The sequence below is a fragment of the Cydia amplana genome, chromosome 1 (genome assembly GCF_948474715.1).
Source record: "Cydia amplana chromosome 1, ilCydAmpl1.1, whole genome shotgun sequence".
In the NCBI taxonomy this organism is placed as follows: domain Eukaryota; kingdom Metazoa; phylum Arthropoda; class Insecta; order Lepidoptera; family Tortricidae; genus Cydia; species Cydia amplana.
This window is the reverse complement of record NC_086069.1, coordinates 14,684,563-14,700,898: the sequence shown is the minus strand read 5'-3', so window position 1 is coordinate 14,700,898 and position 16,336 is coordinate 14,684,563. Positions and strand designations below refer to the sequence as shown.

Genomic DNA, 16,336 nt, shown 5'->3' with positions numbered 1-16,336 from the left:
GTGATAGCTAGACAGTTGAAATTTTCACAGATGATGTATTTCTGTTGCCGCTATAACAACAAATACTAAAAACAGAATAAAATAAAGATTTAAGTGGGGCTCCCATACAATAAAACCACCAATTTGATGTAGTGCGACTGTAGCCTTACCATGAGTTCGACACTAGACGTGTGCGCCGATTAAAAAATGATCGGCGGCGGCGTTTGCCAAAAAATCGGCGACGGCGGCGTGTTTTCGGCGTGAAATCGGCGTGACCTTGACTTTCAGGTTTCTAAGTAAAAATCATTAATTTGTCGTTTTTTCTTGAAAATTTGATTATTCCAGGTTGGTGGTTAGTGAACTACGTAATCTACGTATAGTTTTGAATAGGTTGTGAGTAAAATAGGGTCGCGTTTGTAAATGAATATAGGATATTATAATAAATTGATTTTCCTAGTAACTGGCTTGCATCAAGGGGTTACCTGGTCCCAATTACTTTCGATCCGATCTGTATCTCTCTGTAACTCCGTTTTCTCATGCTTTCCATCGCTTTATCTTTAAATATCCTTAAAATTTGCTAGACATAGTGGACTATTATGGCTTCCATTTAATGGTTTTCTTGTCGTACAAGCACCAGGCTCACTGAGACGTATCTTCATCTTTCTCGTTTTCTCATTGCTGAGGATTGCGATCACTTGTAATTTGTCTCCATTTCGTGCGTTCGCGGTCATAAGCCGCGTGGACTGCACGGTGCAGACTGCCGCCAGCCATCGACTATCTCACACATGCTCCACTCCGAGCACGTTTGCCATTAATTGGGCCTCAATTCATATGTTTCTCCAGATTATGCGTTGGAAACCGTATAATATGGCCGAAGAAAGATGTTGTGGAGAGCCGAGTGGCCATATTGAGCTCTCTCAGAATTAAGGGGTTTGTTCTTCTAGCTGCCCTAGGTATAAGCAGCAGTCTTCGCCAACACCACATCTCAAAAGCGCCAACCTTTCGACGTCACACTTTTTGAGGCTCCACATTGGTACTAAGTGCACTTTAGTTGCACGTCGAAGCCATAGCACTCTTAGCAATGCCAGATCTGCGGCATATCTCGACGGTGCAAACCGCCGGCACTGGTTATCAACCCAAGATATACAAACTACTTAGCTTGCTTTTTCGTAATCGCCGAGTGCGTCGGTAACTCGGAATACGTTTGCCCTGTCTACTACTATTACTTTAGTCTTGGAATCTTAAGACCTCTCTAGAACTTTCAACTTCCATTTTCTTCAGAAGAGCCGCCATTTCATTGTATTTATTTCTTGATGTTATTCCTGTCAGCCAGTCATCAATAATACAAGCAAGGATGATGATCGCAACATTAGCTAGTTAGTTTTCCTTTTCTGTCGCACCTTGAGGTCCCATGGTACATGAGCCCTGTTTTATAGTTAATTTCAATGTAAACATTTTCATGACGTACCATTCTAACTTCTTATGTTAGGTGAGGGCATAAAAAATCCAATAATCTAATAGTTGAAACGCTGAACACTGAGGATAACTCAGTTACTTTAATCTGTGTGTCATAACATAAAGTTTGTGCCACTGGCTTAAATCCGTTTCATTTAAAAATAAATGGTAAGTAACAATTGTACAACAGGAACATATATGTATAATACAAATAAATCCAAATTTTAATCCAAATACCAAGTTATAATAGCTGATTAACAACACTCAAGGTCACGCCGATTTCACGCCGATCATTTATCGGCGGCGGCGGCGTGGCAAAAAAACCCGGCGGCGGCGGCGCGCCGGCGCGGCGCACACGTCTATTCGACACTACCCCTGATCAGTAGCCATATCACAAGTTTGGCATTGACATATTCGCTATTAACGTCTTTGTAACTTACTTTTTATGCATCTCGCTCGCACTAATATGCCAGTACGAGCGAGATGCAAAGAAAGTAAGTTACACACACGCTAGCGAATATATTAATGTCAAACTCGTGGTAAGCTGGTAAGGCTACTGATCGGGGGTTAGGGTTAGGGATTAAGGGGTCGGGGACTGGCGATTGAAGGGCTGTTGCTTCAGGGTCGAGGGGTTCCTGGATCAGGGGTTGATGCGCTGTGAGGTTGAGTGATCGGGGGGGTTGAGGGATTGGGTCAGTGTCAGTGGCGGGGCGGAGGATGGATTTAGTGTAGTGATAGTGACAGGAATTATAATTTCCCAGACGGACTCGAGAAAATTCCTGATTACATATTTATTAAAGTAATAGGTACACGAATTTAATTTTAAACGTGATCTCGTTTTTCATTCATGCGTCCCGCTCTTAACAATGCGTTAAAACTAAAAATTGAAAAATAAAAACTTTTTACAAAAAAAAGATAACCGATTTTAAAAAGGATGAAATAAAATATTATCCTTTTTGAAGTCTATGCGTTACCAACTGATATGTTTGAAGTCGATGCCAAGCTAAGTAGTAACAATACCAGTCAAAAACAATCAGCTTTATGGCTATAAATCCCATTAGAACTGTACTAATAATAACTATTGTAAATGTGCAAGTAATTCTGTCTGCCTCTTTGTCGCCTTTTCGTGGCTAAACAACTGAACTGCTTTAGGTGAAATTTGGCAAAAAGGTAAATTCCTTGAATTGTTTTATATTTTGAAATGTAGTCCTCTGGATAAGGGACGGGAAATATGTCAGTCCCAATCCCACACATTTGTAAGAAATGTTCTTTAAAAAATACGACGGCAAAAAAAATGCATTGGATTTACACTATGTGCCGACAAACAAGGTACGGACTGCGCCAAGAAGGTTTGATCGTGTGTTCTTAGGTACAGTCGACGTCAAAGATATGTTTACACTTTTGCACCTTACTCCTTTGTAATAAGGCGAAAAGTGTAAACATATTTTTAACGTCAACTGTACCTACAGAAAGTACGTTCATTGTCGTCGTGTAAGACAATCCAACGTACATCCTTATTGAATCGCACCAAAATCATGGTATGCATTGTATGCAACAAAATTTGGCTTGGCACCGGCTTCAAACATATCAGTTGGTAACGCATAGACTTCAAAAAGGATAATATTTTATTTCATCCTTTTTGAAGTCGGTTATCTTTTTTTTGTAAAAAGTTTTTATATTTATTATTGTACATCTAAGGTTTTGTTTTGTTTTGTTTCAATTTTAATATGAAGGAAATTGTCATTTTCTACATTTACACTTTTAAATAATCTTTTTTCATATCAGTAGACACCACAAATAAAGAAACATGTGTGTTGTTTACGTCTGCCAACCTTGACACAAATCGTCGGTCACGTCAGTGTCGCGTTACGAGCTGTCAAAATTAGGGTGACGGCTGACGGTGACCTTTGTCGGAATAGGGTTTCAGTGCCAGAAGGCTGTACCTTAAGGGTTCCAGTATTTCAGTGTTGAAAACCTGAAACTTCGGCCTAGATACATATATTTATTTGTTCCACGTAATACGTAATGGTGATAAAAAGCGTTCCTTGACAAGAACATTATGGCTGAAAATTGTTACTATATATATATTTCTTACCAATTGTAGGAATTACTCTATTGTCGAAGCTGGATTGAATCAAACTGAGGATTTAAATGTTGAATTTCCATAAAGAGTTGCGTAATTTGCTTTGTATGAGTGTTGTTGTTGATTTTCAAAACGCTATCAGGCCATCAACATTCTGGTACAAATTGTCCACTATAAGAAAACCCCTCAACGCCTAAAAATATTGTCGCACAAAAGCTCACCCGTTTCTAGACATGAGGGTTACACGCCTAAGCAGCGTGGACCTCTAAATTCCTTTCCTGATCCTGTAACCCCAGATCATCACCAATTTGTTGACATTCACCCAGTGTGCAAAGATCTCTGAAGTGACAATCGGGATATGGGGCAATAGGTCACTCATGTCTGGTGGTGTTGACAATTACTGACATTGGCGCCTGCGCCGTCAATGGGTGACGTCACCGCGCCCATTGCCAATACATCACAGTTAAAAATGTCGGTCAAGTGCGAGCGTTAACTGATTTTTAATTAGGTTTTCTTTCTAACAGTAGCAAAGCGAGAAGTTTTCACACATTTTAAAAATGCTTCAAAGCTTTTGACATTTGTTTTATTTACTTTAATTTTATAAAGGTATTTTCAATGGTTTTAACGCGCCACATCAGCGTCAACTGAATATACGGATTTAAGGCATTTCAATTTTAAAGTAGATTTGTTTGCATGCTTGTACATACTGTATAGCAGCCCTACAACAGTTCCGAATCTTGTGCAAACTCTATCCGGGACAAAGGATGTAACAGATGATTTTGACCTCTGATTTTCTTTCTTCTAAATGTTAATAATACTTTGTACTCCCAGATATGTCGGTAGTTTTTTTTTTTTTCAAACAATGTGATAACTCGCATAATCCCTATACCGAAAGACACCTAAAATCGATAACGTATAGTACCTACATGTATATGGATATGGAGCCCTTATTATTCCAAACGATTTGGCGCAAGCTTGCAAGTTTGTGGTTTCGTGGTTACTCGCTAAGTTAGTCATTGATTGACTATGTCAATGAAAGTAAACAATATAGATACATATTAGGATTAGTAGGTATGCATATCTACATCGTAGTTGATGCATATGGCATGTTTATATGAGTATACAGTCAGCAGCAATGTAGCTAAGCGGGCGAGGTGTTCAGAATGATTTTGACGCGACTTTATTATTAAGAGAATAAGAGCGCGTCAAGGTAATTTTGAACACCTCGCCTCGCCCGCTTAGCAACTATTGCTTCTGACTGCACCACATATTATAATCATCTAAATAAAGTAATCTAAAGTAACAGTAATGGCCGTGTATACGTTGGCAGTGTTGGCACGAGACACAGAAAGTTAAAAAGCCAGTGTGGCACCCCATTAGACTTGTCTAGACATCAGGCACATAAAAGTCAATTTAGCGTGTCGCTAATAAATTCGAGGAAAAACGTAAAACAAAATTAGTAGATACTTAAGTAAACTACTTGCTTTGGGAAATAATTTATTGCGAACAATTCGGAGCTTTAAATAGTTTATTTCAATAATGACAAAAACAATAATGATCCCGACAAATGGGAACATCCTTTTAGGGTTTCGTACCCAAACGGTAAAAAACGGGACCCTATTACTAAGACTTCGCTGTCCGTCCGTCCGTCCGTCTGTCACCAGGCTGTATCTCATGAACCGCGATAGCTAGACAGTTGAAATTTTCACAAATAATGTATGTATATCTGTTGCCGCTATAATAACAAATACTAAAAATAAAACAAAATAAATATTTAAGGGGGGCTCCCATACAACAAACACGATATTTTTGCTCTATTTTTTGTTGATGGTGCCGAACCCTCCGTGCGCGAGTCCGACTCGCACTTGGCCGGTTTTTATTATTATTTGTAAGTTTTCATATTTCATTTCGCTTAGTCTTAGGGCGATTGTGCACTACAATGAATTTTACTGTCCGGCAGTCCGAGTTTTCATGGTCCGATATGGCATGAAAAAAAACGGATGATTGGCTTGTGCACTTGTCCGTCTTTTTACTCGCAGGTGCGGCGCTGTGGCATGAAAAAAACGGATGATTGGCTTGTGCACTTGTCCGTCTTTTTACTAAAAGAGAGGTAACCCAAAAGCGGCCAAGTCATGAATAATACTAATTCCAGACGCAGTGCACAAGCATATAAAAACGTTTTTCATAGCTGTCATCTCGGCCCGGAAAAAAACTGTCCGGAATGGGGAAAAGTAAAATGTCGGACGGTAAAATTACGTCTAGTGCACAAGCTACTATATACATTTAATGGCGTGCCATATCGGACCGTAAAAACTCGGACTGCCGGACAGTAAAATTCATTGTAGTGCACAATCGCCCTTAGTTAAAGAATAGTTGATTTGTCTGGGCTGGAAAGTGGTTAAATATAATGTATCGTTTGCGAAGTCGTCCTACGCAATCTGCTTATTAAGGATACTTGTTAGTGTCGCACCAATTATAGCGAATGTCGCCAGGGGTCAATTCAATACGGCCGCAATTGGAAGGGCTCGCCTCGATAGATAACGAAACGCACTGAGCCAGTAGTCATGTGTACCTACCAATAACCACATATACGTAAATCTTTATCAATATACATTCATGTACGTACCTTTACCAAGAAATATGCTTAAGAGTCTCATGAACCCGCCGCCAATAAGCCGCTTCCATACAATCAAAGTTACACTCTCAGTTTTAAAACTGAAATAACACGAAACTTGGCACGAACGGGTATGTCCACAAGAAAGACGCGAACCTAATTGATGTGTATGACCCATATACAAAGAACAGTGTTGTTTGATGTGGTAAGATAAGGACTTTAATGGATGAATGGACTGATAGTATAGGCTATACGCGTCGAACTCCAGAGCTCAAATGACTTGTAGAAAGTCATCAACATAGTGCGACTTATGGTGGTCATAACCCTAAGACATGAGGATTCGACATAGACGAAAGCATTAGTACAAAAATCAATTTGGCCACAAAGAAACCGTTCATATACCAATCATACCTATGTGCTAACATATGCTACGCTAAAACAACGCTTGTATCGCTCTTACAAATTGCTGTTTAAAACCATGAGTCACAGTATCAAGCCACAAATGCCAATCATTAGGTACCGGTCGTTTGTAGTCACAGTCTCAGAATAGACGAAAATCTAATGAACGTGGAAATTCTAGGGAAACTTAAACGATTCTTACTAAACTGCTCGCTATTTACCCAGTATGGAAATAATTAAATCCAATTTTAATTAAAATCGTACTCGTGGATTACAATTTAATTGCAAATCAGTTTTAACTTAGACAGCAGGCTTTAGCGTAATCTTCGCTTGGATTTCCTTGAAAATACTTTCGTGAAAATCATGAAGCCAATATTTATTTTTTCAGTTCAAAAGCGATGATGTATTTAAAACATGGTTGTCATATTCAGCCCTTGTTTAGACAAAACTAACTATATTGTGCTAGACGAAAATAGAAAGACCGCATGTGTAAAATAAGTGGGTAACATAAGATAGAGCTAAAATGAACATCCGATATGTTAACTACTGATAAATCAAGCCTGTAATGTAATAAATTAATAATTCATTTTCATTTGTCTTTTTCTTGGATTCATGACGCATTACGCTTCCGAATATTTTTATAAACACCAATATACATATTATTTCTTAAGTATATCAAAGTTTTTTTTTGCCTTTCGTCTGAAATGACATTATCGTGAAGGTTCTCAACAACGGCTCGTAACTCGTCATTGTTTATTTCTTTACGAGTGTACACTGTACAATGCCAGCCTGTCTAATTTGATGGCAAAGGAAAATTATGATGGGTTGTTAAAGTTATATTCATGGGGCATATGTACGTTCGGTTTCTAAGATCACTATATCCACACAGTATATCTAAGGACCATAGACTAGGAATCCTCTAGACTGAGTTTAAAGCAATTATTTCATGAAATCGATGCTGCCAAAAATACGGGGGTGCGGGGGACGAGGTGAGCGAGTCCCGGTGCCGTGATTGGTCCGTTCAAAGACACGGACCAATCACGGCACGGGATTGACTCGAAGATGGAGTAAAACTACCGTATAAGTGGCAGAGGGGGTAGCGTTACTATGCTCAGTCTAGAGGATGTCTTGTCTGTGCTAAGGACTGAGATATATGGTACCCGTGTTCGATAAATGATAATAGTAGAGACCAAGGCCTAAGTGTACATATTTCTAACTTAGGTAATGTGTAGAAAGTATGCAGGTAGCAGTACATTCTTACATAATCTTTAATAGAAAAAAACCGACTTCTCTAACTACTAGCCTAACCCACTTAACGGTGCTTATACTTTATTTGGTAATATGTATACATTTTATGGTAATCATAGTGGTTGATTTAGTTTAGGTATCATAGTGGTTTTCCGGGTCAAGGTCCGGGTCTGGGTCCGAGTCCGAGTACGGGCCCGAGTCCGGAGTCCGGGGCCCAATCCAAGTCAAAATCGAAATTGAAAATCACAAAACGTGTACTATGCGTCGTTGAGGAGTTCTGTTCTGATCATCATCAGCAGTTCCACTTCATCAAATGCCACAGTTTTTAATGTAAATGCTTGATTTTCTGATGAAAATATATAAAATTCTATACGGATGCCTTTAAGATTTGAGAAGTTCCCTCGATTCCTCATGGATACCATGTTCAGGACTTGAGATTGACATAAATGTGCCTAAAAACCTAACTTGCTTAACAAACATAACGAAAAGGACAAATCGCCAAATGCGAGCTATGCGTCGTTGAAGAGTTCCGTTATGATCATCATCAGCAGTTCCACTTCATCAAATGCGACAGTTTTTAATGAAAATGCTCGATTTTCTGATGAAAATACAAAAATCTCTATACGCATGCCTTTAAGATTGGAGGAGTTCCCTCGATTCCTCGTGGATCCCATCATCAGAACTCGAGCTTGACAAAATTGTGGCTTAAAAACTTAACTTGCTTAACAAACATAACGAAGAGGACAAATCGCCAAACGTGAACTATGCGTCGTTGAAGAGTTCTGTTCTGATCATCATCAGCAGTTCCACTTCATCAAATGTCACTTTTTTTTATGTATATGCTTGATTTGTTGATGAAAATACAAAAATCTCTATACGCATGCCTTTAAGATTTGAGGAGTTCCCTCGATTCCTCATGGATCCCATCATCAGCACTCGAGCTTGACAAAAATGTAGCTTAAAAACTTAACTTGCTTAACAAACATAACGAAGATGACAAATCGTCAGACGTGTGCTATGCATCGTTGAAGAGTTCCGTTCTGATCATCATCAGCAGTTCCACTTCATCAAATGTCACTTTTTTGAATGTATATGCTTGATTTGTTGATAAAAATACAAAAATCACTATATGTGTGCCTTTAAGATTTGAGGAGTTCCCTCGATTCCTCATGGATCCCATCATCAGAACTGGGTTTTGACAAAAACGGGACCAATCTGTATGCATATACATACAATCAAAAAAATAATTTTCAAAATCGGTCCAGTAATGACGGAGATATGGAGTAACAAACATACAACCGAATTGATAACCTCCTCCTTTTAGATTTGGAAGTCGGTTAAAAAGTAGATAACCAAAGTAATACACATTATTAGAATCCTGCTATAGAAACTTGGAGAACCAAAAGGCTATCAAATACCAAACTAAATCTCGATTATCATCCACAATATTTGCGACGAAAACAGCCTGCAGGTAACCAACTTCATGTGAACAAAGTTAGCCTCCGGTAATGGGCTAACTTCATTGTGTTATCTCGCACGCGATATTGAGGGGAAGTTGAAAACTCGCCTGAATTACGACTAGGGCTGTCAATACAACTGTGTACCTGTAATAATGCCTATCTTGCACACTATATGTGACGAAATTATATACTTACCGCGCTATTTTGCCATCTTATTTAAAGATTCTGTTACATATTTTTGTGCGTTTTGTTGCCATATATTTGCACATTCAAATAACTTGAAAATCATAAAAAAACTTATTTCTGTTTATTTATTTATTTATTTATTTTAAAATTTATTTCAGGAAACAAGGCCCATGTTACATATACCTTATAGACTAACATACATATAATTTTATAAACTAAACACTATGAATCGTTTGCTCTCGTGTTTAGTATTCATGTTTCCATTTGCATGCCATGGCGTTAGTTAAGTTAGATTTGCTTATTTTAATTACTTTACGTACCTATCTTTAGCTCTCGTTTGGGGACATACGAAAGTAGTAAAGACATACATATACAATGAAAGTATTGTCAACCGTACGAGGGGCGTTCAATATATAATGAGAATGAGATGTAAACTCTTTAAATATTAGGAAAGTAAATACTGGCCGGTAAAGCTAATCTACCTAGCTGATCGCCATGAAAAAAAAACTAACTGTTTTTTGTTTAAAAAAAAATACGGCGATTTCTTTGCGATGCTATTGAGTACGTTAGCGAAAATGGAGAAAATTGAACTGCGCGCCGTTATCAAATACTTGTGTTTGAAAAATTTTTCTACGGACCAAGTCGATTTAGATTTACGGGACACTTTAAGGTCTAATGCTCCTCCGTATTCGACAGTCGCACGTTGGTGCGCCGAATTTAGACGTGGAAGAACATCGACCATGGATGACCCCCGCTCCGGACGCCCTACTACAGCAGTAACTGAAGAAATTGTGAAAAAAGTCGAAAACTTAGTTTTGGCGGATCGTCGTGTCACGGTTCGTTTTATTGCTGAAAATGTAAAGATTTCAACGGGGAGCGTGCATAATATTTTACATGAACGCTTGGGTATGAAAAAGGTATCAACGCGTTGGGTACCCAGAATGCTTACTGACACGCAAAAACAAACTAGAGTCGAGATTTGTCAAGAAGGTTTGGACCTGATACAGCAAGACAGGGAACTTTTTTTGGCGCGATTTATAACAATGGACGAAACATGGCTCCATCATTACGACCCTGAAACGAAACCGCAGTCTATGACATGGAAAAGGCCATCATCTCCAACTCCGAAGAAATTCAAGGTGGGCCCATCTGCCGGTAAGGTCATGGGCTCTGTTTTTTGGGATGGTAAAGGGGTCGTAATGATTGAGTATCTCGAGCATGGAGCCACTATTACGGGCACTTTATATGCCAAACAAATAGCAACATTGCGCAATGAGATCCGTGAAAAACGGCGAGGTAAACTCTCGAAAATTGTGTTGTTCCATCAGGACAATGCACCGGCACACAAGTCCGCCGTTGCAATGGCTGCAATACGTGATGCTGGGTTCGATATCCTTAAGCATCCTCCGTATTCACCAGACCTCGCCCCTAGTGATTTCTACCTATTTCCGAGATTGAAGGAATACCTGAGAGGCAAGAAATTTGAAGACGACGACGCGGTAGTCGCTCCAGTACAGGATTTTTTAAGTACTCAAGATGAAACCTTTTTTAGAAATGGAATTTTAAGTTTAGAAAAAGATATACTAAGTGTATTATGCTAACAGGTGACTATGTCGAAAAATAAAATAATATTTAATAAAAGTTGTATATAACATACTCATTCTCACTTTTTATTGAACGCCCCTCGTACAACCCTATACGCTGGCAAAGATCGGCCGTTGCCGCCGCTGGCCGTGCCACTCTGTGCCAGCTGCGTGTTCAGGAGTTGCGAGCGGATGCGTGACTTCAAGATTCCTGGAGACTGGCGCTTCAAAAAATGTATTAAACCTTTTTTTTGTCATTGGTTAGCATCTTAGCAACCTTCTTTAAAACTGCTCTGAAATACCGCAATGTTCTAGCTTTAATTACAACTTAACATCGCTACATAGTATAAAACAAAGTCGCTTCCCGCTGTCTGTCCCTATGTATGCTTAGATCTTAAAAAATACGCTACGGATTTTGATGCGGTTTTTTTAATAGATAGAGTGATTCAAGAGGAAGGTTTATGTATAATTTGTTAACCCGTGCGAAGCCGTGGCGGGTCGCTAGTGACATTATATATTTATTTTATATTATTGTAGAGATGTTCTAAAATGCGAAGTATGTATGTATATGTATACAGTGATATACAGTCTTACTTATGTAGGTACATAAATATGTATATGTATATGTTTTCAAATTTCATTACTTTCGATTGTATAAGCAGAATATTCAAGTACGAATGCATCATGCAATCATGATAAGGGGATTCTTTTCTTGCTGTGTTCACAAAAACACTACGGAAGAAAACTTCTTTAAGTCTCTTTTGAGATAAGCCTTTTTCCTGAGTGCTTTCTTGAGTTAATTATGCGGAAACTATTCGTAAGATCTGAAATATTTACCTGATGATATGATAGAGTTACACCAAGGTAAGTGTGCAACGATTTTGATAGCACACTGCAAGTGTTATTTTAAACGTCAAACTTCTATGAAATTATGACGTATAAATAACACTTGCACAGCTTGCACTGCGTATGCTATCAAAATCGTTGCAGGTTTATCTTGGTCTAACTCCACCTCCTTAGTCAAGGGGACTTACTAAATGAATTAAACTTCCCTTAATAAACGAAATCTAATAATAGTTGGAGTCTATGAACTCATGGACTAGAAATAGACGTGATATTTGGCAGATGTCTGTTATGGGTAAGTGGAGTTGGTGCAGTGAACTTGGCAGAACTATTGGCAATGGAGAAAGTGAATCATCGATACAAATAATCGTATGATTACGTGGACTTGAACAACATTTTGAACAAACATTCGATATTAGATCATAGCTGACTATAGTAACATTCCAACTACATAGATAGTTAATGCGAGTATGTAGAGAAGTTCCAAGATATTCGGAGAAACGGACTAGGTATAAGTAAATAATTCGTACTTTATGATATTACTAGTCAAATCCACAACTCTTTGTGAATTGTCAAAACGATTTGTTACTTTGGGATTATGAGAAATGTATATAATTTTTAGGGGTAGGTATTTGGTGATTATAAAATCATTAAAAGTGTTGAAACATGCTATAACTAATTTTTTTAATAATTATTCGTTGATTTGACAACTGCTGTAATAATTAAATGAATCTTTACAGCAGAAACAACGCGTTTCTATTTTAGATGGGATTCGCGTTCCCATTTATTCATAAACGTTTTCAAATCAACTTTAAATAAATGTCATATACTAAGAAAAAGTGACCAAGGCCTCCAGTGCCCCAGTTCCAGAGTTTTCAAATCAACTCTTAGGGCAGTTTTAGACTAGCGTTTTATATGCGCTTATAAAACGCTATACCGGATATAAGTTTCAAGCCCCTAATTGAAAAAAATAAGCTCGTTTTTGAAAGCGCGTGTAGGCGCGTATAGACCAAAATATTAATGTAGCGAAATATAGGGCGCGTGCAAGCGCGTAACGTCGAAACGACCGTATAGTACACGCGCAGAAAAAAACGGTCATGTGGCTCTTATGCCATCTAAGTTTGCTTAAAAATAAATTAAACAACGTATGTTTTTTTGTTTCAGATGAACAGGAAAGAGTACAGAAGAAGACCTTCGTTAATTGGATCAATTCACATTTGTCGAAGGTAAGGCTCAGGGTAAATACTTAGTCATTTAACGGCCAATAAAATTATGTATGTGCTTACGCATTACACTGGCGTACTTGTACCGAAGTATAACACGTACACAACAAAGAAAAAAGTTCTGTAGTGTCAATATGACGTGTACGTCATATTTTTATAAAATTTTGACATTAACGATGACACATCCACACTTTGTTATTGCAAATGTGATGTAGACTATGTTGAGATGGTCTGACTCTACCTACTTAGGTATGTACTTAGTTATTTTCAATTATGTAATTGGACACTTAAGTATAATATTATGTACTTATCTGTTTGTATTATTGGAAATCGCCCAGGGGAAAAATTATCTAGACGTACTTTATTTATACCTAGTCTAAAATAGGATTCTATAAATCATGCTTTTTTAATACGTGATCTGTAAAATGTTTATGCCTCTAGGGTGGTCCTGTATAAATTTAATCAGGATCAGTCTCCGTTTGCCATAAGTTTAGTTAAATATTTATTGTTTTAGTGTTGGTTGGAACAACACATTAGACTGACGAAGCGAAATCTTAAAGTTGGATCGTTATCGTAAGCTTTTAGAAACATAGGTATATAAATATATAATATTTATACACAGTGTAGCTAGTAGTTCCAATGCTAATTCCATGTGAATATAAATTGGACGTGTGGGGTATTTAATTGTCCATCCATTTCATGTCACAACGGCACATTTTAGTTATTCCCTTCTATGGTTCGATCGTTAGGTGTACAATGCCGATCAATGTATTAAGCAACATTAGGCTGCACGTGATATTGATCCAAATGAAATAGTTAGAAGGGTGTTGGTACCCATTGAAATAATAATCATCATCATTACTTATGTTTCTCAATACCTAATATACGTATTTGTTACGCATGGCGGGCGCGTTTAATCAATATTATCATTTTTACTGGGCTTATATTGTAATTTTGGAGCATTCGCGGATTTAATTCGCATCAAGCAATTATGTAGTCTATAAGAGTGGATGCATTAAATGCATTTATCTCGATGAAGATACACCAAATATTCAACGAGAAAGTCGCTTACGAAATGCCATTCTTCCAATAATTCTGAAAATGCGATATTTAGTCTGGTAATATTGCATGACTCGTGAGTCGTGGCTAATAGCAAATTGGCAGTATATTCTCGAGCTTTAGGTACGCATATGATTCAGGTAGCTGCCATACAACGCATAAGTATTTCGTGAGTGACATACTCATAGAAATCATAGAATAAAGCAAGTACTGTTTCTTGTGGGTTTATATATTTTTTTGTACGGCTTTAATAAGAAATGTTTTTTTTTCAGCGCATTCCGCCACTGCGCATCGACGATTTGATACATGACCTGCGCGATGGCACCAAACTATTGGCGCTGCTCGAAGTGCTGTCGGGGGAAAAACTGGTGAGTACCCTTACAATTGTGATTAATATTATTAGTAGAGTCTGTGCGGAAAGAGAAGAGTCGTGGAATGTTTGGTGCCCAATACATTCCACGACTCTTCTCTTTCCGAACAGACTCTACAATATTAGGTACTGGCAATTCCATCTGAATTGCCAGTACCTAATATTGTACTGTACCATTGATAATAATAAATGTATTTTATTGTAAAGATACAGGGACCTACTAGGCTAACACGCATAATTTTTTTCAGCCAATGGAACGCGGTCGCGTTCTCCGCCGCCCGCACTTTTTGTCCAATGCCAACACTGCGTTGAGGTTCCTCGCAGGAAAACGAATCAAGCTTGTGAACATCAACGCAGCGGACCTCGTGGACGGCCGACCTGCCGTCGTTCTTGGTCTAATATGGACCATCATCCTCTACTTCCAGGTGAGCGTGGGATTTTCAATAGCTCTTGCGAAGTACAAAACAGTACATAATATTTCGTTGTACTTATGTCTTCTTGTTGTAACAGTTAGACAGTGTAATATCGAAAGAAATCACACCTTAACAAAAATAGAAAGTATTTGCAGAGCACATTAGTAAAATTTAGACCATTAGCACGTGTTCATACAAACATGTATAATCATAATCAGATTGTTTTACAGAAGTCACAGAACATACACTAAGTACACTTGTATTAAAGTTAAACATATTGTAATGAGGTGGAAAAATTATACGCAACATGTCATCTATCATAAAGTTTGAAGTCGTCAATTACAGTTGCTGCAATTATTTTGTATTTGCGTTTAAGGTTTCCTAATTTTCCTATGTATACCTTTAAACTTTTAATATATTTTTTATAAATATTTTAAATAGGGGCACTTTTTACGTTACGTATCGCAATTGTATTTTGCAAAATGTATGTAAGTATACAGTAAGTGCCCCCACTAAAGCACCCACGTTCGCCATACTGGCTGTGCTGTTTAGAAAACGTGATGCTTATGTTAGGGCACCGACTGTAGGTACAAGTGAACACGATAATTGGCCATTTAAAATTTGAATATACTCGTAGTTAATTGGATACCTACCCGTATATATTATTATGCATAAAATAATATATTTCAAAATCGATGAAAGTTTAGTATGTATTATATAGTTGTGCCCTAAGTTTTTTAAGGCCATTCGTCCAAACACCGCGACACTTGGACAGTGTCCCTACGACACATAAGTAAAGGGCATTATTAAACCCTTTATTAAAAAACCGGACTATAGGGTACTTTTACCCTTACCGCTTTATAAAAATATAGCTTGTTAAATGCAAACAGTAATTGTAAAATATTTGCTTCATTTCTATATACTTGCATCGTTGTATATTTACCTATATTGAATGTTGTATTGACTTATTCTCATTTTAATTGGCTTGAACGTACTTTGTTTGCGCAAGCTTCACTCAATATATTGGACCCACAGGATAGAGGACCAAAGGTGGGTATGCGTTGCTTGTAGCATAGCATAGTTAGAAGGTAGTTTTAGCAACAGAACCGAGTAAGCGTAGATATTAATCATAGTATGTATGTATTCAAAATGTGTTGGTTACTTCGATGTGTATTAATGGCTTAAGGTAGCTTTATATGTTTATAATTTTTATCACATCTACTGAATCTTCCCAACATACAATTTTTATTTATTAATGTTGTAATCCGATATTACAATAATGTAATACATCTCAATACGAGTACGTATTCATTTTGTGCACTGATTGGAACTGTAACACTTCGCTGGCTGACCCTGCTTTAACCTGCCGTACACTATCAGTATCTTCAGTATACTGACAATACTTATTACAATTTTGTAAT

At 37.7% G+C, this 16,336-nt stretch overlaps 1 protein-coding gene across 1 annotated transcript in view; it reads left to right on the top strand.

Moving 5' to 3' along the window:
- Positions 1–16,336, top strand: part of LOC134647340 (muscle-specific protein 300 kDa-like) — a 181,686-nt gene that overhangs the window by 66,956 nt on the left and 98,394 nt on the right. The window contains exons 3-5 of the mRNA XM_063501707.1: positions 13,015–13,076; positions 14,405–14,500; positions 14,751–14,927. Coding sequence (XP_063357777.1) covers positions 13,015–13,076; positions 14,405–14,500; positions 14,751–14,927 — 335 coding nt within the window. The remainder of the gene's footprint in view (positions 1–13,014; positions 13,077–14,404; positions 14,501–14,750; positions 14,928–16,336) is intronic.